This window comes from Cylas formicarius, unplaced genomic scaffold (genome assembly GCF_029955315.1).
Source record: "Cylas formicarius isolate icCylForm1 unplaced genomic scaffold, icCylForm1.1 PGA_scaffold_3__17_contigs__length_32017465, whole genome shotgun sequence".
NCBI classification, from domain to species: domain Eukaryota; kingdom Metazoa; phylum Arthropoda; class Insecta; order Coleoptera; family Brentidae; genus Cylas; species Cylas formicarius.
Genome location: NW_026844326.1, coordinates 17,652,481 through 17,679,298, shown reverse-complemented (window position 1 = coordinate 17,679,298; position 26,818 = coordinate 17,652,481). Strand labels below are relative to the sequence as shown.

Here is a 26,818-nt window from a genome sequence, read left to right as displayed (position 1 = left end):
AGATTAGCAGCAAGATAGGCGTACCCCAAGGTAGTGTTCTAGGGCCCCTACTATTCGTGTTGTACATTAATGACATTGACCAAACTGTGAAAAATTCGTTTGTGAGTCTTTTCGCGGATGACACACTTCTATGAGTATTCGGAAAGAATTTCAATCAACTTGCTGAAACAATAAATTTTGAACTCAGCCTTTTGCACAACTGGTTTTGCATCAATAAATCAAAATCAAAACCAACCAAAACTAAGACTAAATACTTGGTACCAAATACAACTGCAAATTATTCCTGGAAAGCAATTATCCAATCTGCATTGATAATCAGCCAGTGGATCTAGGCGCAATGCTTGATTCGCAACTTAATTTCTCCAAGCATGTTGATTTCATGTGTGCAAAGATTGGCAAGGAGCTATTGGACTCTTATATTTAATAATATAGTATACCCACATTTTGCTTATTGCAATTCACTTCAAATCTTGCAAAACAAAGCAATGCGAACTATTTTATCTTGTTCCTGATACACTCCTGCGCGTCTTATGCTTGAATCGCTTAGTTGGCTCTCTATGTCCCAGACCAATGAAAAATCTAACATTGTATTGATTTTCAAGATTCAATAGCAATTGCTACCCTCATACTTGCAGGAATATTTAATTCCAAGCTACATGAAACATGCTTATAATATCAGATCTAAAAACAACTTCGATATTCAGTAAACCAGAAGAACACATATACTAAAAAGTATTTTCAATGATGGCCTGAGACTATTCAATGTGCTGTCTTCCGATATTAAAAACTCATCCAATGTGCAGATTTTTCTAAAAAAATTGAAAAACATGTATCTGAACTTGAGCTAGATGTATACTACAAATTTGGCATTCTTTGTCATTCTGTGAATGTATAGTTAAGTAGTTAAGTATTATTATTATTATTGTTATCATTATTATTATTATCATTATTATTATTATTATTTGTTAAATTTACCATTATTACTTATATTTTTATGTATATTTGTTTAACATTTGTTGAGGTTTAGTAGCATATTCTGCTAATAATAAACAACTTTCAATTCAATTCAATAAAACTACTTTCAATTCAACACGCGATAGTGCAAACAACAGGTCAAAATATATGGAAGGGCAGAGACACACATATTGGTATATTGGTACTAAGGGCAGAACACACATAGTACCTGTTTCAATCACCAGTGCTGATTATTTCCATCGTGCAGTGGATACTAAGGGCAGAGACACACGAAATATCCTGTCGCAAATAATCACACCGGCACTGAAGGGCAGCAACACGCGACAGTGCAATAAACAAGTCAGGCCATAATATTCTGAAGTGCAAAGATATGCGACACACACTAATATTTAACTAGATTCCTTGGGTATATTTTAGAAATTAAAAATGAAACCGATAAAAACAATAAAAAACAATAAATTATTGGTACCTTGGTATTTTAAAAAATAAAACGAAACCATCATTTAATTCAACTATTGTACTCGTGAGAACACTCACTTTTAAGTCTTCGCAATTTCACGTAATGCAAACAATAGTCCGCAACACTCGAATGCAGAATGAATGATGATGATGACGATATTTCTTAAAATGTTACTGCACACCAAAACCATGTTTATTGACGCGCTTCTACTAATCGATATTGTGACAGCGCGAGGGGCGAGAAATGCGGTTTTAAGAAAACATCTGGCTCTCAAGTGGTTGCTTGTTGCGTTGTACATTAAAAAATGTTATAAGGTCTTTTATACCTATTTGTTATTGTATTTATATTTTATAAAATTCTAAGAAATGAAATGGCCAATGGCGTGGGGATTTTAATCGGAAAAAATCAGCTTTGCGTCGCGCGACAAGCAAGTAAACAAGAAAAGTATGTACACAACTTAGTATTCATTAATTTGAAAAAATAAAACATGGTCGCGCAATCTCGCATTTAACGTTAATTATGTCCCTTATTAATATACGATGTCGCATGGTGACACATGTAATTATATTACAATATTGATCTTTTCCATTGTGCTTTTTTTGATAGAGTTACATGTTTGAGGGCTTTGTCCTCCAATTGAAGAACTGTGCCCACTAATTCAAAGTGAAGTGAAAGTTCGAGACGTCTTCGACCTTATAAAATTGTTCCTTGCAGCTTGCATCTTACCATGCCTGTCTCCAATCTCGAAACTGGCCCTGGAACTGACTCCTCTGCCTGAATTTCCGGAAAGTTTTTGCCATGGCTACTACATCGTCTCTGCTTGAGCTCACGCAGAAGAGGTATAGAACTGGTGTTCGAAAACTCTGTTCATTATCATTGATACTTTGAGTGAAATTCCAGTGAACACATTTCGCTACATTTTCTGCGCTTGTGAAAACCTGAAGTTTTCTTAGAGGAAAAATTGTCGTTTTCAGAATTAGTTTTCAGAAGTTTCGACGAGCCTATCTGGATAAAATAAGCACATTTCTTAGTTTGTCTGTTACACATGTGGCAAACCTAAAATTGTTGCAGGTAAGGTACGAAATAACGAACGATTTCGGACTTTGCCTTAAATCGGCCTGCAATGCGGACTTTGCTAGCATACTATAGCTGTAACGGACTTTGCTTCAAGCCACTACAAAAATTGGGGTTAAAATGATTACAATTTTGAAAAAATAAAATAACGCTGAATATAATTTAATAATTAATATTGAAAATTGACTTTAAAAGATTATTTAAAATTTCATACATAACCGGTTAGAGCCTCTACCGGTAATTTAAAGAAGGTCAATACAAGATTAAGCTCTGACATTTTGTGCGTAGTCCAGAGTAGCGAGAATATTTTAAAAGAAAAAATATCCAACGGAAAGAAAGGAAATGGCATTAATTGCAAGAAAATGGAAACTTATACAGTCCATTTTTAATCGCCCGATCAATTTTAAACGTCTTTTTTGCTTAAAATTCGCAGCGATGAGTTTTGCAGGGAGAATTCCCTTTCTAAGTAGTTTTCTCGTTTTTCCCGCTTTACGTTCGGAAATTTAAGAGTTTTCCATTAATTTATACCGAATCTGCAGGCGTGGGATTGCCGAGAAAATTTCTTTAGAATTCAGATTACCGCTGAAATATTAAGGCTTTGTGTATTTTTGATGGATTATTAACAAAATGTCTAGGGATTTTGAGTGATTTTCACCGAAGACACGTGACACTTTTACCAATAAGATATGTCAATTAAATTTTCCTTAAATTTTGTTATACTTTTTGGATGTCTGCTTAGATGTTTTAACTTTTGGAAGCTTCGAGATTTTCGGCTTGGAGAAACTTTCTTTTTGAGAAAATCAATCAATGACAAAATGATTCAAATATATCCTACCATTTTCAGTTTTAAAAGAAGGTGTTTGATAACACTCTTCTTCTCACAAATTCAAGACTTCATTAGTAGTTTAAAAGCTAAAGTATACTTTTTAAAAAAATTCTGGATTCATCCTGCGTCGGTTTTTGTTGAGTCGAACTAGCTAACGTTGGCTTCTTCAGAGCTTGACTGAAACTGGCTCGCATTTTACTCTGTACGTGCTTTTATATTTGAGATGCCAGTAGTTTACAGCATTCCATGCATATGCGGCAAGGAATTACATTGGAGAGACCGGACGAAAAATATCAACTAGGCTCAAAGAACATGAAAGAGCATTAACACTAAGACAAATAAACTCAATTACGAAACCGCACATAAAGTTTTATTCTACAATTGTTCTAGCAACGAAAAATCCCAGAATCTATAGAAATCTATAAGCAACCTAACAATCTTAACCGCGACTCAGGTCTCTACCTGTCACCAATATGGGAATGAGTCACCCGAGACGGTGTTTGTTCCGTCCAGTCGGAATTGTTTTGTTTTATTTTTCCTCTTTAATTTTTGTAATTGGGGAATTTTTATATCGAGCAAATTGAAATTGGTTTTCTTTTAATTAATTGCTGCGGTTATATTCTCCGCGTATTTTGGTGACAAACTCACTGGCCAGAAAAACTCGTATGTCGCTTGGGTGTCGTACTCCGCTGTGATCGGGACTAGTACGACTCAGGCAGAGACCAACGTGAGAGCATCTTCCGCGTGCCAGAATTAACATCTCGAGTGCCGTCAAGTATTGCGAAATTGTGCCGGTCAGCAGCCAGAGCTACATGAAGGTAGGCCAAGAAGAAAAGAGATTGTCATTTTTCGTCTCGTTACATCGATATATTATTTTTTGAATTGCCCCGTTATTTCTAGATTCAATAAAACAAACAATTACAGTCCATTGCTCTTTCTCGTCCATTTTTTGGTCCTTCGAGCCGGATATTTAATTAATTGCGGAAATAACGTGGCCAAATTTCAGTTTGCTCGTTTCAAAAGGAACAGAATTTAAAAATTTGAGATTTTTTGTGGTTCCATTCGGACAGGTACCGAACTCGCACCGATCGATCGCGCTATTTTCGGCACTGCGTACTCGCAAAAAATATATTGGTATTTTCAAAATTTTTTTGTCGCATAAGGAAGATTATTATTTCGGCGTTGTATATTTTTTGTTTAGCATTTAATTGTCGCATTCTTTAAATATTTTCTCAAATACTCTAATTTAAATATTAGCTCGTTAATCAAAAAATTTACACGCCACTCTACTCTCGCTCTCTCCCCCCGTCAGCCCGTCTCTCCGATGTTTGCAAGCATTTATATAGGAGTGCCTATTGTCCACTACTAACTAATATATTTTAAATTTATTTATTTATTGATTATTATTATTGTGATCATTATAGGAAATTGTAGACTTCAGCTTGTTGTATTTTGGCTCAATTAGCTGACCGTAATTGATATAATCAATTTTTCCTTCACATTTATTCCTTTGCTTAAAAACAAAAAATGAGCGATAAAAAACTTAAAGGTTTGATAGCTCAAAGAGATAATGCTTCTAGTCGTTTGAACGAAATGTTCGCAGTGGCTACTCGAGCTTTAACAGATAATGCAATTCACATGGAGTTCAAGGTTCGTTATATGCATTTACCAGCTATTCTTACGGACTTTGAAACCCAACATGCAGCTATTTTAAATATTTTGGCAACGGTTGACGATAGTGACCTGGACGAACAGAGACATATTAGAAAAGTTTTTGACGACACATATTACAAGATTGCCGCTACTTATTCCCAATTGTTTGATGGTACTAAAGTTAACCCCAGTACTCCAAGTCACATCAAGCTGCCTAAATTAGAATTGAAAAAATTTGATGATTCATTGCGCAATTGGAAGACATTCATCGACCTTTTTAATTCTATGATTCACAATAACTTAACTCTTTCAAATGTTGAAAAGTTTACATACCTCATAAATTCCTTAGAAGGGCCCCCATTGAGCATTGTACAGTGCAATCCTTTAACTGAAGGTAACTATATCATTGCTTATAAGACATTGACTGAGCGCTATGACAACTCTCGCTTGATTTCTGTCAGTCATTGGCGTGAAATAGAAAAAATAAAACCCCTCCAGAGTGAAACGGACGTGAAGGCCCTACAGTCATTATTAGATAAATTTTCCGAACATTGATCAGCCCTCGACTCCTTAGGTCATCCTACGAAACAGTGGGACTTTGTTCTCTTTTACATGCTATTCGATCGTTTAGATTCAAGCACTGCAACTCGATTTGAGCTGGAATGCGGAAACTCTTTAGATGATATTAACTACAAAAACAAACATTTTGAAGTTTTGTTAAACTTTCTCAAAAAACAATGCGTTGCTCTAGATACTGTCTCCCACTCTTCTGATTCCAAGATAACGGAAACAGTTTGTCATAAACGAGGCCATTTAATTTATAGTTGCCCAGAGTTTTTAGAAAAGGATTCTGCTAACAGATATAAGTTGGTAAAGATCAAAAACTGGTGCACTAATTGCCTAGGTTTAAAACATACAGCATTCAAATGCTCATCTCGTGTACGTTGTGGAAAATGCTCAAAGCCACATCATACTTTATTACATCATGATAAACAGCTCAGCCCTGATCATAATCCTTCCACCAGTTCAAATAATTATATTAACAAATGCGATGCATTTGGATTTCTCTTTAAGGAAGGCTCTATTTCTCACTCTATCAATGAACCTGTGGCTATTAATACACATCTGGGTTGGATTATTACAGGTCGAGTACCAACATCACCACCAACTCTCTCAAACAATACCCTTTGTTGCACCTCTACACTTTCACTCGAAGAGGTTGTTAATAAATTCTGGCATCTCGAACAGATTCCTCAAATAAACGCCCACTGCCGTGAAGATCTGGCTGCAGAAAAAATCTTCGTTGAAACTTACTCTCGAGATAATACTGGTCGATACATTCTTCATCTCCCGTTTAAATTCTCTTCTCTACCGGAATTCGATCATTCAAGAGACATTGCCTTACGTAGGTTTTATTCACTTGAACGATGACTCTTGCATAATCCAGAACTCCGCAAAGAATATAACCTATTCATGCAAGATTATTTGTATTCCGGTCATATGGAACTTGTTAAACCTTTACCACATACTAATCATCAATACTATATACCTCACCATTGTATACTTAGACCTGAAAGTGTAACTACTAAACTTCGCGTTGTCTTTGACGCTTCGGCAAAGGCAGCTAATAACTTATCTCTTAACGACTGTTTGCTAGTTGGACCCAAACTTCAACAAGATATATTCTCTCTACTCCTCCAATTTCGCACTCACTCTGTCGTTATTACGGCCGATATAAAACAGATGTTTAGGCAGATACTGATGTCGGAACCTCACAGAGATTATCAGCGGATTGTCTTCAGATTCTCCAAAGACGATCCTATTCAAGATTATAGGCTTAATACTGTCACTTACGGAATCTCTTCCTCCCCCTTTCATGCCATTAGAACTTTAATCCAATTGGCTCAGGACCACGAAGATCAATTTCCTCGAGCTTCAAAGGTTATAAAAACCAACGTTTATGTTGATGACATATTGTCAGGTGCTGATTCTGTCGAATCAGCTTTGAGCCTTCAAAAGGAATTGATCGATCTCCTTGCCTTAGGGGGTTTTCAACTCCGGAAATGGGATAGTAATAATCCCCTTCTTATTTCCAATTTAGATAAATCGCTCTCCCAAGTTCCGGTTTCGCTAGACAAAGAAAGTGATCAAACTATTAAAATTTTGGGTCTGCAATGGTGTCCCACCTCAGATACATTCACTTATAAAATTGATCCCAGACAGCATGCATGTACTAAACGTAACTTACTGTCCGATTTGGCACGAATATTCGATCCTCTCGGGTTCTTAGCTCCCGTTACTGTCTTTATCAAATTACTAATTCAAAAACTATGGTCTTCTGGAATAGAATGGGACGAACTGGCTCCAGAGTCGGTGTCGTCCGCTTGGACCTTATACAAAGAGAATCTGCCACTCTTGTCCTCTTTATCTATTCCTCGAAAGGTTACCTTCGATGACGTGAAATTCTGCGAATTACATGGATTCTGTGATAGTTCTGAAAGTGCCTACGCCGCTGTAATTTATGTACGAGCGGTGCTAGGTAACCAAGCAAAAACTTTCTTCTTGTGTGCCAAATCAAGAATAGCCCCACTCAATAAAATTTCAATTCCTCGTTTAGAGCTATGCTCGGCTGTACTATTAGCAGATTTGATCGAAATTGTGATGCAGTCGTATCGAAATATGTTACCCATCAGCTCAGTCTTCGCATGGTCTGATTCAACTGTTACGCTTTCGTGGATTCAATCTTCACCCCATAAGTGGGCAACATTTGTTAGCAACAGGGTTACCCATATTCAGGAAAAGGTATCTCCTAGTCAATGGTCTCATGTGTCTACACAAGAAAATCCTGCTGACTGTGCTACCCGCGGCATTGTACCCTGCGAATTACTCCACTTAGAAAAATGGTGGGCGGGGCCATCATTCCTAACTTCCCATTGTGACCCTTGGTCAAACAAGTCTCTAAAGATCAACGAAGTGACATTAGAAAGACGAAAGACGACTCTTACTATTTCGACTACAGAGAGATGTTGCTGGGATAACCTAATAGACCGGTTCTCATCTTTATCAAAATTGAATTGCATTTTCGCTTACATAATGCGCTTCATCTCAAAGACTAAAAATCCAACGCTGTTGCTAAATGAATGTTTTTCTCTATCTGAACTCGACCAAGCCCTCTTAATTTTAATCAAGCAAATTCAAAGATTTAATTATAACAAGGAAATAACTGCACTCTCTAAAAAGGACTCGTATAATTTGAAGTCCTTCCCGAAATATTTTCGCAAGCTCACTCCCTTTCTTGACCAAGATGGTATTCTCAGGGTGGGCGGACGTTTACATCACTCTTCTATTCCATATAGTAATAAATACCAGTGTTTACTTCCAAGTGATCATGGGCTGACTCGTCTGATTGTGGAGCATACACATGTTAAGTACTTACACGTTGGGCTACAAACTACGCAATATTTACTTAGCCAAAGACATTGGATCCCGTCCTCTAAAAGAGTGATACGAAAGGTCATCTCTTCTTGCGTTCGTTGTTTTAAAAGTAACCCCTGTTCTTCTCCTCCGGTAATGGGTAACTTACCTGCAGTGCGAGTAAATGAAATAAAATGCTTCACCAAATGTGGGGTTGATTTCGGTGGTCCATTCCAAGTAACGATGGGCAAAATGCGAAGCTGGAAAAGTTATAAGGCTTATATTTGTCTTTTCGTATGCTTGGCCACCAAGGCTCTGCATTTAGAACTCGCTACTGAATTGTCTACCGATGCATTCCTTGCGGCGTTAAGACGGTTTATTTCTCGGCGTGGTCTTGTCACGGACATCTACAGTGATTGTGGCACTAATTTTATTGGAGCCGCCAAACAACTCGCTCAAAAGATGCATAATGCTTCCACACGAGAAGGCATAAGGTGGCACTTTAACCCTCCTTCGGCGCCAACTTTTGGTGGAATTTGGGAGAGTAACATCAAGTCAGTGAAAACCCATATTGTTCGGGTAGTAGGAACCCATATTTTAACCTACGAAGAGTTCATCACAGTTCTGACCGCAATTGAAGCGATTCTAAATTCTAGGCCATTGTGCCCTGTTAGTTCCGACCTTAACGATCTAAGCGTTCTAACTCCTAGTCATTTTCTAAATCTTCAACCTCTTAACACATTTATTGAATCAGATTTAACCGAAGTTAAATTGGGAAGACTCTCGCGTTGGCAGTTATTACAGCGCATGCATCAGGATTTTTGGAAAAGGTGGCATCGTGAGTATCTTCACACCCTTAACCAAAAATCCAAGTGGTATGATCCCTCCACTGATATTAAAATTGACACCCTGGTGTTAATTAAAGAAAATCTCTCTCCTCCATTGGCTTGGCATTTGGGGCGCGTAACAGAAGTCCATCCGGGTACGGACGGAGTGGTGAGAGTAGTCTCTATTAAAACGGCAAAGGGTATTCTCAAACGCCCAGTTTTAAAGGTTTGTCCTTTGCCAATATATTAGTTATTAATGTTTTCCAATATATTAATTTTAATTTTAAGCTTAGAATTCGCGTGGGTATCGGAATTGTTATTACGGTTTTTGTTAATTATTTTCTTTTTTTTGGATTCATTAATAAAATGTTGCCATTTTAGGTGGGCGGTATGTTCCGTCCAGTCGGAATTGTTTTGTTTTATTTTTCCTCTTTAATTTTTGTAATTGGGGAATTTTTATATCGAGCAAATTGAAATTGGTTTTCTTTTAATTAATTGCTGCGGTTATATTCTCCGCGTATTTTGGTGACAATCTCACTGGGTATATGGCCAGAAAAACTCGTATGTCGCTTGGGTGTCGTACTCCGCTGTGATCGGGACTAGTACGACTCAGGCAGAGACCAACGTGAGAGCATTTTCCGCGTGCCAGAATTAATATCTCGAGTGCCGTCATGTATTGCGAAATTGTGCCGGTCAACAGCCAGAGCTACATCAAGGTAGGCCAAGAAGAAAAGAGATTGTCATTTTTCGTCTTGTTACATCGATATATTATTTTTTGAATTGCCCCGTTATTTCTAGATTCAATAAAACAAACAATTACAGTCCATTGCTCTTTCTCGTCCAGTGTTTATACCCCTCATTTAGCTCCGCCTCCCTCAAACAATATAAAATCAGGTACAGAGCCAAATGTGAGTCAAGCTCTGAAGAAGCCAACAGGATGATGGGCGAAACGTTAGCTATTTCGACTCAACAAAAACCGACGCAAGGTCAGAAGTTTTATAAAAAGTATTACAGTAGCATGCGGAAAGTTCTTTGAAAAAGCTAAAGTATCTTTAGATTATTATTGTTAGTATAATATACAACCTTACAGTCAATCATTGGTTGGAGTAGGTATTTTGAAATAAGTTCTCGATAATCGTCAGAATTGGGCATTGTCAGTTGCCATTGACATGAGTGGAGGAAGCGAGTGAATTTTTCTTATTAAATCTTCGTATCATGTTTAATCGGAGACTCGGCTGCAACAGGTTGACTCGCTTTTAATACGTTTTAAGTGTGCGATAACAAACACCCAACCACGCTGCTATAGCGTCTTACTTACATCAGCAAATAATGCCAAAATACGCAAACTGATTTGCATATGAACGTACCCAAAAGCTCTTTGGAAGTTCACACACCTTGGCGGAACACATCGAATTCAATATGGAACATAAATATGAAACCCGGTCTTTTTTTTCCTTTTCCTTCATTTCCCATATTCGAAACGCATTTGAATATTTCCGTCGTCTTCGAGTAATAACTTCCACAGCCTTTTCATATTTTTTAAGATTTACTAGCTCAGCGTGGTTTTCGGCTTTATCGCTGGCGGATGGGAAGATTAATATGCGCCTGTATATGTTCGCATTAATTTAAATGTAGGTATAAATTGAGGGTATAAAAACCAATGACAAGTCAGTCTTGAAAACGGACAGTCCACATATTGAAATAAGGATCTGGTACTCTTTTGTGGGCGATAGAATGTGTTTTCACGTTTGTTTTCCATTCATTTTGTTTAACTGTAACGGGTTATTCATTATATTTTAACACCCACCTACAGGGTTAATTTTGAAAGATAGAAAAAGTTGATTTTAGTTTTTGTTCGGTATAGATAGGTTTAATATCCAGTATATTCTGTATAATAAAGCGTTAATTCGGGTTATTTAAATCAAAAAAGCGATATTTGCTGCTAAAGCTTTAATAATACATTATTATGTTTCAAGGGGGAAAATTATATTGCATAACAAGTGGAACGAAATTATATAAATTAACCTCGCCGGTGCACTAGAACATCATTTCAAAGCTGAACAAATAACTAGAAACGTGCCCTAGTTTTTAATTAGTCAGACATTATGAGTTCGCAACACTCATATAATTACGCTGCAGAGAAGCAATAATTTATAAGACCATAAGGTAATGTAGGTGTAAACGGGATGTTTGCTATTTATATGTGAATGTTGCGAATTCAAAGAGTTGGTATGAACGAGTGACGTTATATCCAATTCAATTTCCTTACAGATTTAGTGAAATTATGATAATTGTTCTAAAACCTCAATTTACTTAACAATGAGACAACAAATTTATTAAAGTAAATGTAAAAAAAAATATTTTTTTAGAACCGGAACGCCAGTCCCTATCTGCCTTCATGTCAAACTCTCGAAATAAAGTCCGTTTAAAATTATCTTTATTTCTTTTCTGTTATGGCTGGAAACTAAGTTGAACTTTGTTGCTACTTGTTGCACTTCAGCGTAACAATCGAACAATTTGGAGACCACCGTTATGCATACATAGGAATGCTTTGAAAAATCTAGCCTCATTTAAAATTGTATGTTAAAAATAAAATCTCTAGAAAGATATGATGTAAATTAAAAAGAATATCCAGGTTCAACATGGCAGCCATCGCGGTATATTTTCGAAAATTTTAATTTGAAGCATTAATACAAAAAACATTTTAATTTTAATTAATTTAATTTTTATTAATAATGCAATCTTATGTTATAGCCTCACACACCTGTGAATAAATACAAAAAGCGTTTAATAGTGTTTTATAAAAAAAATTCGCTAGTTGTGTTAATCCTAAAATAATATTTAATTGGCGGGTTTGAATATTCACAAACTAACCGATTCATATATTTTACTGAATATCTATACCAGTAAAGTATGCAATAAATTCTCAAATTACTGAAAAACGTTTCTTAAGTAGCTGGCATTTACGTCGCCCTTAGGGTTTTACTAACAACCCGCTCTATGATATTTTCCACTGGGACTTTGGCTTAATAACAATATCGAATTAAGCGAATTGCAGGTGACAATTAGTTTTATTGAAAATTGGACACGGTTAATCCAATTTGTTTGACGCTTGAAAATAAATTAATTTTATTCACAGCTCGTGCTGACCGAAGTGTTTCTATTAAAAGCTTTGACTGTGTGACCATTTACAAATAAAAAATCTTCATTTCTTTGATCAAATCAAATGCAACCACTTCATTGCAATAAAAAAAAACTAAATGGCTATCCTGTCTTAGCATAGCTCCTGTGCATCCCAATGCTCTGTAGTCAGGAGGCTGCATTAAGCCCTTCCGATCATTTATGTCACCACATCTTCCTTCCCTTTGATACAAGTCTGCATCTCTTTCATAAGGAGTTAGATAGTGCTTCAGACTTAATTAATGAACCTTCTCTTAGTCATCTCCCTCTGATAGCACATGCAAACTCTGTTATAACTGACTATTGCTGCAAGTAGAGTATGGCATAGATCTCAGCTTGGTAAACACAGGGATAGTTCCAATTCTTGCCTCTGTCTCTGATTTGGAAGACTCTCGGGACCTCGATCGCCGCCCTTAGGTCTAAAGACTCGAGCCCTAGCAGTATCTACATCGACATAGTTCCCATGGGTTCTCCCCAACAATCCTCTATTAATACTAGGGTTGAGTATGTGTCTTGAGTGACCTTTTTTATCGTTTTGCAATTTTCATTTACTAAATTTTAGCCGCCAGCTTCATATTATCTTGTTGTAAAGAATTTATATTCCAGTGCTCTTTTTGCTCAAAAAAAAGCATTATCGGGAAACAAATACTAGAGACACAGACGGCGTAGTTCTGTAGTTCCAGTTCCAGTTTATGAGCCTGGGGGTCCTTTGTCTCACTAGTAATTGAATAACCAATCTGCTGACGAAATTTAAGAACTATAAAACATAATATTTAAAGATATAATTACACTTACGTTGGAGGCAACTAGGCTCATTCACTCACTCATTCATCACTTAGCGGTGAGCAAAACATCCAGTACCACAAGGATACCTCAGTATCGTTTTAACCCGACATCCGACGGTACAAGGAAGTAAAAACTTAGATCCGTTAGATTGCTAATGCCATAAAAAAAAATAGTTTACTACTTTATTTCTTGGTTTTGGTATTTGTACATATCGTTCCGCCATCTCCGAAAAGTAACATAGAGATCGAACGGGCAAAGCAAAATATTTAGTACCAGGAGCATTGAATAACCAACGAAATGTAAATTGTCTTCAGCATTTTTCTGTTTTAACACTGAACCGTGTGCATGATGCCGCACCCGGACGCACTTTAATTAAGTTTGTAGGAAATTAGAAGAAAGGGAGCACGTAGTGTCGCGCCAAGGAAACTTTAATTACGTGTCGACTCCCAAATTAAGATGTAATTCTGGAAAGAATATTCACAGGACGGTCCACATTTTTATATGAATTACCATATCCGGTTCCTGAGTAGGCAGAATTTATTGAATGAAAATTGTGTGTTGATGTATGCTATGCGTCTTGGATCTTGACGCTAATTATCGAAATAAGCTGTAATAATATAAAAATTAAATAGATAGATTATTTAGGTTTAATTCAAATATCACTAATTACTTAAATGCGTTCGTCTTCTCTTTCTATCACATCAAGATTAATTATAATTGGATCTATGACATTTTATATGCAAATGTAAGAATCTTCAATTTTTAAAATGTGCTGCACTGCATTTTTCCAGCTTTCGATAAGTATCGTAAGTATCGTAAGTAATTTATTGCACTTGGAATTAAAGTCATAGAAGTAACATTTTATGCTCTCATATTTGATTTTACTTGGTGCTAAAATGTTCCATGGAGTTGAATGTACGACGATATGGAGGAAGACGTAAAACAGTATGTCCCATCTGTTCAGCTAAACTATCGCTTAAATATAGATTCAAAATAAATATTATTTTGAAACAAATGTTCAAATGTTTTTTGGTACTTCCTATAACATTCGGCTGTAATAGCTGCGCTGTTTTTTAAAATATTTTTCTGAAATCAGTCTTCAAAAAGTTTGTTTCTTCATAATAGTGCGACTTAAAGTTCTTAATATTCTTCGCAGAGAACAGCAAGCAGTTTGGAATAAATCCCTCTTCTGATCCAGCATGGATTATAGTGATGCGTTTTCCATTATTTGAAGTTGCTTTTGTCTGACAGTTTTTACTGCAATTAACTGTGGATATGGAACCAGGTTGCATCTAAGTAAATTATACCTCTGTGTTATGGATCTATACTTTTGAATTTCATGAAATCTTCCATTATCACATGTCTTTCTGGTTTCCTCTTCTTGCGTTCTTTTAAGTTTATCATATTCACCATTGTCTAGATGATGAGACTGAAAATCGTCACGTTTTTTTCTTTCCTACTATAATTTAATGTTAACAATATCTTTTATCCGGTAAGGAAGTAATCAGGTTTCTTTCAAAGCTTCTTCTTTACAGAATCCTCTACTCATTAAACATTCATACACATTTTTCACAATTTGTTTTGCATCTAATGACTGGTGATTTCATTTCATTTCTTTCATGATGGGAAGAACTTCCATTGCCCAGTATAGGTTTGGATGCATCTATCTACATTTGGCATTCGTTTGTTTGTGCATTAATATGATTTAATGATCATGTTGTTATCTGGGATTGAAAATGTACTGAAATTCGATAATATCGTAATTCTTGCTTTTAGAAATCTGATGTTTCCTAAGGTTGCTGTAACTTTCGTTTTAAAACACGTACAACGAATTTTTCCGGTAAACTTTTTCATCTCGTTTAGCAGTCCCTTTGAGCGAACCAATGGCATTAAATTACCTCTAAACCTTTTGGACTCTCTTTACCCAGGGCAAATAAAATTACGAATGAACTCAGTAATCAGGCTTGAGGCGGGATCGGCCTCTTAGCTTCGAGCTGGTATTTCGTATTAGTTATAAAAACGAAGCCTTTTCAATTTAAATCGAGAATTAGCAGTACAAACGAGAAATAAAATCATTGGTTGCTTTTTTTAATAAGATAATGCGGTACAATGATGACTTCTGAAGTAAATATGGCGTAGCTAATAAGAAAGTATCGTTCTTGTGTAACTAATGTTTATTTGGAAATACCCGCGTGTTATCAAATTTTCCAGATCCAATTTTGTTAGTTGGCGGTCATGTGGGTATTAATTGGGAAAACAGCACAATCTGACGCTAATTTATTAGCGCTCTATTGAAATTGCCTTTATGTTGTGCGCTGTATGAATAAAATATTTCATAATTTTAAATTGCGGAGAATTTTTGATTCTATATTAATAATTTAATTTCGTATCGAATTTATAGTTTTTTGTTCCTAGTAGAATATTTTTTACTAAATCTGAAATCTCAATTGCGATTTAATTAATTGTTTTTTCTACATAATCTTTATCGGGCCCGAAGATCAACTCCTAACCAGGTGAAAACCGCTAAGAAACATTGGATTAGAGTACTAGAAATTCAATTTATTAAAGGAGGTTGTTGCACACCCTCGAGGATGACGGTCTTTTCTAGAAACGAACATGAGCAGCTATGATGGATAGTAAGGTCAGTCATGCACGCTGGTCACCAAGGACAGGAACGCAGTTAAATGTGGAAGCTACAAAAATTAAATATTTGTAGTCTATACCTGGTGGGTTTTTCTTTATTAATCTTTTTCGAAAGTATAGGCGCTCCTCACTAAACTTGAAATCTCGGTACAGAAATGATCAGCGTCGAAAAAAAAATTTTCATTGTCTGTCCGCTCTCCGTTCTCTCTTCCAGGGTTTTTCGACGATAACTTCCGAACGGCTTCGGCGTCCATCTTTTGTTTTCGATTTTCGACTGTTTTTTGGAAGTTGCTATAAAACACGATAAGCGTCCAAAATTTGAAGCTGTCGACGTCAAAGTGTTCAGGCAAATAGCGTTTGGTCCCCTAACGGAACCTATTGAAATTGGGGGGTTGAGGGGTCGGGAAGTATTTTTAAAAAAATAAAAAATCGCGTTTGCAAGGGTCTAACAAAAAAATCATTCCTCGAAAACCGTTTATGCAACCGAATAAATTCTTGAACGAGAACACGCACGAGATTTGACTCCGAAAAATTGTATTCTTGATAATTTTAAAAATATACTGAAAAATGGGTACCCCTAATAGTGAAAATTGGCAATAACTTAAATACAGTGATATTAGTTTCTTTTACATGACGATATAGCTCCTATAGACAGCTAAAACTTTTGTATTTAAGGGTGTTCCCTATATGAAGTGTTATATGAGAAATCTGTTAAGTGTCCTAAATTTGCATATATCGACTTCAAATTTAGTAGAGAAGTAAAAGTCCATGCCCACATTTAAACAGTAGAAATTGGGTCCATTCAAATTCCAGCCAGTATTTTTTTTTTAAATTGAAATTTTTTTTGGGTATTTTGCGTTGCAGAAAAACATGCTTTCCTCCATAACCATTTACCGGATCGTCAAAATTCCTTAACCAGTAGACGCGGAAGATCCAGTGCTATAACATTTATTTCAGGTCTGTTTTCGATTATATACAGGGTTTTCCAATTATAGACAAAAAATTAAAAGATTCAGAAAATTGTTCTTTTCCAGAGAAATTATTAACCGCGAATCAAAAATCGTAAAAAATATGGCCAATGGGTTCGAACAGTGTCATAGACCATATCAAGAGCTACAATTTTTGTATTTGCGGTTTTCGTCTATCACACACGCTGCTCGGGATATTTTAAAACATGCATATGAAAATCGCTATTTCGGGGGCTCAGTCAACACGCGACATCATAAACCATTTACTATTTTGGAAAAATTCTTGGACCAGAAAACGTGGAACGCGGAATTTTTTCAACTATGTACAGGGTGTGTCGACTGTGGGTCAAAATATCTAAAAGACCCTGAAAATTGCCGTATTCGTTTGTTAATTATTAGCCGTTAATGAAAAACTATAAAATTTGTAAAAATTTGGTCCAAACCGTTTTGTAAATTGTGAAGAGAGAGAGTTTCAGGTTTCGTCTATCATAAAGGGCTGCGCGAGATACTTGGAATTTTATAATTGGAAATTGTTATTACTTGTACAATTTTTTATATTTATCAAAGTTTGTCGTTACTTTGACATTCGGCGATAAGTAAAAGACGCTTTATACCATTTTATACAATATAATTACATCGATTTTGAGAAAGTTCCATAGTGGTCCGCAGGAGCACGACAGAAAAGCAATCCGTCCCTCTAGGACAAGGAAACGAGAAGTGACTTCTTTTTGAAGAACAAAGCTGCTTCGCGCTACGAACTTGCCCCGCCCAGCTACCATTTTTCGAAAGCAATTTTGTATTAGTATTTGAATCATTAAATGATTTAATGTGGTAACTCTTAGCGACGTTACTGGGTTCGCAGCTTTTCACGCGATACTTCTCGAAAAATATCACTCACTTTCCATGAGTTACCTAAACTTAACTTTATTATATAGATGCAAACCTAGAGAGCGCAAAAGTGAAGGTGCAGGTTAACCTAACCTAGGTTTTAAATATATGCTTCAGTAGACTTATGGAATTGCATTATAACTTAACAACCAATGGCTTTTTTAAATTTAATGATATGGTGATGTTAGTAGCTAACAATAATAGCGTACTACTTGGCGTACCTATTTTTCGAACAGTGTTAAAGAGGTTGCCCCTTGAGGGGGCCGGCAATATAAAGAATTACAAAAGGAGTTGCCTAGTACAATCTATAATCTGATACAACAACGGTACTTCTGAAACTTGCTTTTTACACTGTATTTTTCAAAATTTCAAAGTTTAAAGTAAGTTCTGACACCGAGTTCAACAGGCTGGCGGCTGCTACTTTAAATCGCTTTAGAAAATGGCACCACAAAGTTTTACAATCTCCCCAGTCTCAAGTCGAATTAAAATTTTGATGAAACCGTCCTCCAGTGTCGCGAAGTCAAACCGACACGAATGCCAGTGTCACCAATAATTACACTTTCTCAAAGCCCCGATCAAATATTCACGCCTCGAGCAACAACAATTTTCGTACCCTCGAACTGAACTCCATAATGTATAACCGCTGTCTAATATTCTCTCGGTTCGTTTGAAGCCCAACAATTTCGCGAGGCATAAAGCCATATTGATTTAGATTTTGATGAAAGCCTTACGAGCAATTGAATTGACTCCCGAATCGCTAATAAAATACGTTCGTTTCCATCTCTCGGGACGCACATAAGAGAGAAGCTCTGATGCCCGAGGGAGGCTTTCGGATTTCTGCTGCTGAAAAGAGCGATCGTGCTGAATCTCAATTAACACGAGTGTCGACCGATAATTTTACATCATCAATATGAATTTCGGCGTGACAAGCGGAGTAGAGGAGAGCGACATTCGTCCACTAGTTCGATCGATTTTTAATGCGAGTTTATTTTGCTTCTATTGAAGCGGTAATTTTGGACTGTGCTGTGATTCTTTGCGTAATTAGAAGAATTGACCAAAAATGTATATTTATATTCTTTTTTTTGTTTTGGACAAGTTTATTGATAGAAAACCATCAATTTTAGAATTCCGATACCCTTAATCCATAATCTTTAACCCTTAATCATTTTTTTGACAGAAGACCATTTAAAATAGCTAGAGTAGAGAGTAGCATAGAGAAGAGATAGGTATTCGCTAATATCAATATTATAAATGAATGTTTTTCTAAAATTTAAACAAAAAAATGTTGTAGAAAACGAACCAATAAAATATATTGCGTGACAAGGCACACAGAGCCAAAGTGTGTCATATTTGCTGTCAATAACGATTTTAAATATTTTTTGAATTTCTTTTGGCTTTGGTCTTCGAATTCATGAGGAAACCTGTTATGGTATCATTTTTTTTTACCTGAAATGTTTGTTATTGTTTGTAAGTTTTCTTTAATTTTATGTATATAAATTAATATTTTAAGTAAATAAATAACTGTCAGAGACAACATTTTGTTCATTCTGAAAACATAATTAATCGAATAATTCTTTTTTATTGGACAAAAATTCGGTAGCAGTCGCTCTTCCCCAACTTACGGTATTGTAAGAGATTAGACATGGTCTGCTTCTGGTTCTGAACCTGAAAATTTTGTATCCGAATTTTGGTTATTTCAATTTGGTAAATTTTGACACTTAGTAATACAGCAAAACCACAACAAAATATTTTCACCAGCTTACAAATGTGTATTAACAATTAGTAATGTGTTCTAAATTATAAATTCTAAACATGCCGACCTTAAAGTTGATACAGTTTTCAAAATATTACTTCAATATTTTAAAGGCTAATTTAATTTAATGTTTTCTATCATTACTTTATTTATTTTGTGAATTATCATATAAATACTGGATAAGTTGAATATAAATGCCTTCTCTTGGACATTTTTTGATCTTGGGTAGGAAAGTAGAATCTGAGTATCACCATAGATGACGTCTATTATAAGTTTGTTAATGTATTCCTGGAAGTGTTTAAAATATGATGCTAAACTGATAATAATCTAAGAGTGGCATACAAGTTTTGCTCTTGCTTTCATATAATTTAGTATTTGTTCGCCTTAAGCAGATTTAGGTCTTTGAAATCTTTAATAAAACATTTTTTGAAATTTAATTATTCTACTCACCTTTGTTAATTACCAGGTGCGTAAAAAATAAAAAAATAAAAATGATTTGGAGTTTCGAGTCACAATGTTGAATTTGCCATTGAGAACTGACGACCACTCGCAACTTTGTATTTAATGTGATAATTATAAAAGTTTCGAATCATTAGCGAACGAAAATGATGATGGCATGCTTTTGCGTAACCGCGTCCCATCAGGTACAAATTATTATTCTTTTCAGCTACTAATTTAATCGCCGCAATGGCGTGTCATCTTCTTGTCATTCGGAATAAACTGTAAGTGAGGGTCATTTACAGATCTTTTGACGCCGAGAATTTTAATTGAACGAATAACATGTCTGGAATTTTATCGGACCGATCACTTTTGTGTTAATGATAAGTTTAATGCATGTATATATTTTGAAATTGTCATTATTAACAAATTAAAGAATTAAAAGAACAATTCGAACATTTACAATCTAGTTCGATAAAGACATTTCACTCAGGTTTATGTTTATGTTTATTCCCAGCTTCTGCAATCCCGATTGATTTAATTTTTGAGAAACCATAAATATTTCAACGTTCATATATATTATTGGCAGTTATGTTATATGTAATATGAAGAACTGACTGTCTTACTTGAAAGACCATATTCGGAAAGCTTTTGGATCAGGTAACCCACTGACATTAAGAGATCAGGCCTGAGTTTATCTTTATTCTGTGTTTTTGGCAATGCAAGAAGACAGACCTGTCTCAATTTAGCAATGCAAATGAGAACCAATAATGCTGTCCTTAATATATTATAGTCTGAGGTTTTTCTAGTTTTGGATAATTTAACGACAACCATCTGTATCGACCCCCAAGAAACCCACTACGGAATGCAACTTGTGATTGACGACAACAGATCATCCGCGTTCTAGGATATCCACAAAGCAGAGAATGCTTACATAGGCCTCATTACCCACAAAGGTCGACGCTATTGCGTGATTATTATCTATAATTTCTTCCAAATTTTCAACGATCTTTCTTGAGCATTTTTCTCCACTTTGGACTTAAGTTGCTCTTGAGTTCTGATAAATTTTTCTTCCATAAATAGGTAATCCTTAATCCTAATTAGTACAGTCAATAAAAAAATCGTATGTTATATCAACAAATGAGTTTGAAATACGGAATCTTAACCCTTCAAAATAATTATCGATTTTTATTTGTAATACTTCAACGCTAAGAAACATCAAACTAAGCTGAAATAATTGCAATTAATGATAATAATAATCAACAATTGAAAGATTTCACAATTTTTCAACCGAAAAGAAAAATACATTTTGCAGGTGCAGGTGCAGGTGTTATATAAAAAAATGTCAATATGCGCATGCGGGAGTAATCTCAAAACTCTCATTCAACGGTTGCAGCGTTAAGAGGTCCAATTATTTTCAGAAAAAAGCACTTAAATGGGTGAACATCGCGAGAGGCTCACTCTAATACCGGATAAGCCTCGGTCACTGGTGATCAATGATCCTGGACTAGAAAGAACGAATATACCAAATATCAGAAATTTTGAATAAAGATAAATAATGAAATGTGAAAAAAAAAGTCAAGCAATTATAAAGTTATCCCTATAACCCTTGGCAGGCAGAAATCACGTTTCCGCAAAAAGTGTTCCCCTTAACGATGTCTATTGCGAATGAATTGAACACGCTCGTCCGTCGCGACGCCGACGAGCCTTGTCTTCGTTTTCCGCATACAAGGGGAAGGAAATTTGAATTTTAACATCCAATTGGCTAAATTTATTCCATAGAAAACACGCAGGATATGACAGTCGACGTCTAAAATGGAGGTGTAAAACTTTCAGGCTGCTGGTATGTTAAAACGGCAACAGCGACAAAGCGGCAAACTTTCAACGTAAACGTGGAATAATGAACATTTTGCTTCAGCGCACTTTATTGTTTTGAATGTTGCAAACAAACGAAACTGGTGGACAATGTTAGAAGTGAACCACACCACCTCTAATATTATCGGCGATACCCGGACCGTTTCATACATACACCATATTCTACGGTTACGTGTTGACTGAATACTAATACTACCTGAGAAGTGGAATGTATATGCATTGCGGAATTGGAATGCGCAACTTCCCCGAGTTGAAAAAATTATTTAATCTTTTCTATGTAAAACTTACACTTTTACACATTTTATACGTGTACGTAGATGTAGATTAAAGAAGAAGTAGAAGAACAATTAAGTTTAAGTGTTTAACGCTCGGCTGTAGTAATACAACAGATGGAAATCTTGAAGATGTTAGAGTTCGCTAACGATATACTGTTTTAAGACTCGCTTGGGTTTCTCTGTGTAACTCTCAATGAATAGATTCGCAATTCTAAAATGAAGTTCCAGAACCATACTTCGGTTCTTTGTGCATACAAGTGCTGAAAGCTGACGGATTTGTGTAGGACTTTGTCAGTGAGATTCCTTTATTATTATGAGTCCATGTAGTGAAAAATCCACTCTAAATAACGGAGTAAATTTTGCTACACAACAAGAATATTTATTTAAAAAAAAGTTATTCTGCATCAACATAAACACTATCTGCACACTGAACTCGTCCCCCACATAAATAATTAATTCTTCTGTAAATATTTTCTTCGTCGATAACATGTTCTACACATTTTTTCCAACTAGAAGCTGATATGTTTTCTACTTCATTTTTAATTAATTCTGTTGCTAAATATCAGCGAGGTGTTGTTTCTTTTTAAACTGAGTTTCAGTTGTCCCCATATCAGTTCCATCTATAACACGGACAACTTTGTCCACATTATACTTCTTATCAAACGTAGCACTTGCAATAACTGCTTCTTTGTGCAGGAATGTTCCAAATACACATCATTTTCAAGGAAAAAATTTTTAATGACTGCTTTCTAGTCGATGATGAATTCAGTATTTTTTCTGCTTTTGCAGAATGGTTGCTGGCTATGTCCATCACAACAACACTGTTGGAATATTGGGAAGCAAATTTCCACCAAACCATTTTTCAAAGCAAGAAAGCTACCTCAAATAGGGACTGTTTTATGAAGATTTACGAAAAGGACATAAAATGAATTAATATAACGGTTTATTCAAAGGAAATTTCCCTACTTTTAAAATACAACAGTACGCAAGGTACAGTTCCTGTTGGCTATCATCTTAAATACGGCCCTGGCTTGTGGTACACGTGCTGAAAAGAACACATTCCGAAGTCAAAACCATAAAAGTTTATAAAAACAGTATATCTTTGGGCGACCTTTATGCAACAAGTTTAATAAGCTGAAGGAGTTTATAAACGTGCTTCACTGTTTTAATTCTAAAGAAAATATCCGATTGCACCAAATTAGAAACGCTCAAACTGACTCGCAATAGGGTCTTATGAAGCTAACGTTTTCAGATTCAAATCTGTTATTTTAGGTTTAAGTGGAAGTAGAAAAAAAAAGTTTAGCTTTGCAGTAATGCATTTTATTATCATTCAACAGATGGAAACTTAAAAAACACAAACACAAACAGCAGGTTTAGTAAATGTAATTTTAGTTAAGAATCAAATTAATTAAGAAGTTTATAAACGCGTTTCAATACTATACCAATTTAAATCTACCGAAAATATCCGATTGCACCAAATCAGAAACGCTGGGACTGACACGCGACGGAGTTATATGAAGCTGACATTTTAAAGTGACATTTTGAACACACCCGTGCATAATATTAGCGTATGGAGTGGATTTTTTTTCTTGTGTCCATGAACCCTAAAAGCTTGATTAGTTTTACCCTTGATTAGTTTTTGTTAGTTTTGTGCATAATATTACAGCATGGAATATAATTTTTTTCCTGTGTCTGTGCACCCTAAAAATTCAAATTGGTTCACATTAATCAACAAAAGCTTCACTCCAAAGAAATAATATTTTTGTGATGATCACTTGATTTCGCATGTTCGGTAAACCAGAACTTAAAATATTATAAACGTACTACTACCACTTATACTGAGTTCCTATAATGTTTTTATCAATAAACAAAAGTGGTAACTAAGTGGTAAGTGGTAATTTTTGTTGACTCGGGCTCTGTCACTGTGGTTCCAATGGAAATGTTTTGTCAGCTGTTTCCAAAGAATTTACGTCGCTCTTTATGTCTCTTTCTTTGTTTAAATTTACGATTTCTTTTATTTACATTCTTCTGAGCATTTTTTATTTTCCACTCATTCAACTTATTAGCGGACAATTTTTGAGAGTCTTCCAAGTTACTCTATTTTGCTCCCTTCCATCCCGAGGTTCTGTACGAAAACGTCATAGCCGACTGGTTAACCCTACGATAATTTTACCAAACATTTCTTTCAAGAGGAGTTTTTGTAGAAAATCCAATTTACCTTCTATGATGTTAATGTAAGTTCGGCAGCGATAAGTTTCACACATCGAATGTTTGCCTCCCCGAACGTTTCAATTTCAATTCTGAAAACTCCATTAACTTTTTTGCAATGGACGTCGGAGGTTGGGTGTGGGCTCGTTTACTCCCAAATGACCGAAAAAGACCTATCTATCTAAATAAATCGGCATATAACGTCTTCCTTGACTTTTTCGCCCTAACGAAAAAACTTTTTCTATATCCACGGGATCGAAATATAGCTCAAATATTTTTCCGCGCGTTTACAAAACAATACAACGATTTTGTTGAAACTTTAATACTCTGCACCTTTTCTGGAGGAGTTCTTTTCGCGGTTGCTTTTTAATAAAACCACGAAACTCGCCGCAAACAGTACCCGCAAAAACTTTTATTTCGTAAAGAGTTTCTTTAGAAATTACTTTTCGAACTTTTCCGCAGTACAGCACATTACGCTTATGGAATTTTATTACGCTACCGTATTAATAGAACACGCTACCTATATGTGATTTCACTGAAAATAATCATTTCAGAGCTTAAATTGGATAAATCAATTTGGCAAATAAAATTCTAATGTTTAGAGACCCAAAACAATTTATTTGGGCTTTTATCAAGAGAATAGTGATGAGATTCTTAAAACTACTTGCTAAATACACCGGATGTGACTGCTCGGTTGTGACTATTGGTCCATCTCCTTTTATTTGCCTGTTTAACACAAATGATGTTTTGCTGAAAGTCTCTTTGCTTCCCTGAACAAAAACTGCTTTCTTGAATTTCATCACCAGATCTAAGGACTGCATTAATCTTGTTATGCGTTGGAGCTTTCGTAATAATCAATCCTCTTAAGCAACTTCTTACGCAGCTGATTGTAGCCGTTTCTTCCTCAAAAATGAGCTGTTTTGTGTCAAGACTTTCGCTTTCTCTTCGTTGCTTTGTCAGCTTCTTCTTCAAACCAGTTCATGAAAATGTTCATAACGACTGGAGGTACTGGTGTAACAGTTTTTTGTTATAAGTGAGTCCAGCAGAAAGCGCAAAGGCCTGCTGAGACCTAGGTGTTTCTGGAACATTGCTTATGAATAAGTATCAATTTTCATTTACATCTACAAACTCGCCGGAATTTAGGTTCTCTTCAGTATAGCATTCCTCACGGTTCGAAGCTCGACCTCACTTCAATTTAAATAAAATATAGTTACATCCGTAACTCGAACCACTAGACCTGCGAAATGGCGTAATGATCACAAAAACTATTGTTTCAGCAATACAAGTTTTAATCACCATACTGCGAAATTTTGAATGGACCCTAAAGTAATAATACATGTTATTCAAATAACCCCCTGGCAATGTCGATCAATTAAGCTGTTCCTATTCAATTATTGGTTAGTTTGCCATCGGGGGTAAATGTAATGGCGTCGGCAACTAGTTTGGAGTGTGGTGCAGTGTATTACCGTCTAACCGAGGACATTTGCTAAAAACCACTATGATTATTGGTGGTGTATTTGGTTAAATATTGCTAGACAGGTGAATATACGCGATCTGTCACCCATCAAATTCTGCATATTGAAATTTTTACAAATTGTCATCAAGAGAGAACTTAGATTTAATAGGCGTGAGCTTTACTCCCAATTAAAGGTATAATACATTGAAATAGATACTTAAGCTCTGAGACTAGATTACTTCGCTGCACGTTATGATCTGTTTATTCCTAATTAAAGTTCGTAGGTGCTGATAGTTTATATTCCATGAGTTGCTTATCCGGCCACTTATCCTGTTATTTAAGTGGGTTACTTATTCTTCTCCATTAATTTTCCTTTTATCTCTGCTTTGCGTCGGTATTGCTCCGCCCAGTTTATCAAGCAGTTTGCTACATCCGCCTTCCATTTCCTTCTTACGTTTCGGCTTCTAGGTTCCTTGCTACTTTCCCGTCCATTCTCTAATCACGTCTTGTATTTGCTATTTGTATCTTGTCTCTACCCTTTGTCACGCCACGTGTTGTTATTTGTTTGGTTTTTTTCCTGATCTGCGCCATCATTCTAATTCAACTTTGTTGACTTTTCAAATATACACAATTTTATGACTTTGCAGTTTGTGCCGAAATTTATTTTAATTTTGTTTTAGATGCCCTCGAAGATGAGTGGCAGTGGCAGCCAATGCCAAATCGTCGAGCCGCCCAGTTGGTCGAGTCCCTCTGCCAGTCCGTCTCCCCCACCTCCGCCGCTGCCCCCGCCAGTAGCGGCGCGCTGGGCTCGGACAGAGCAGAACAGTTCAGATTCATGTCCGCACTGCAGAGGGAGATTGGCTTCGTTACCTACGAGGACTACGTCGTTGAGTAGTTACTCGTGCAAAGGTAGGATTGTATTAAAACAATTTCAGATATAGGCTAAATATCGCAACTTGTGGCAGCCTCGGGTTTTAAAATAATTTTAAGACAATTAGATAAGGTTGCGTTTGGACCAAAGCATATATATTACAAACATATAACATTCTTTTTATTTTAGCTACATAACAATTTTAAAATTCCCCGCATTTTTCCGACATTGTTAAAGTAAAACATCAA

The 26,818-nt window shown here is 35.8% G+C and overlaps 1 protein-coding gene across 2 annotated transcripts in view; it reads left to right on the top strand.

The window, feature by feature from the left end:
- LOC132699800 (monocarboxylate transporter 2-like) overlaps positions 1-26,818 on the top strand; it is a 201,375-nt gene that overhangs the window by 73,526 nt on the left and 101,031 nt on the right. For both annotated transcript variants that reach the window (XM_060666697.1, XM_060666695.1), the window contains one exon: positions 26,380-26,608. In XM_060666697.1, the coding sequence (XP_060522680.1) occupies positions 26,380-26,608 (229 nt within the window). The remainder of the gene's footprint in view (positions 1-26,379; positions 26,609-26,818) is intronic.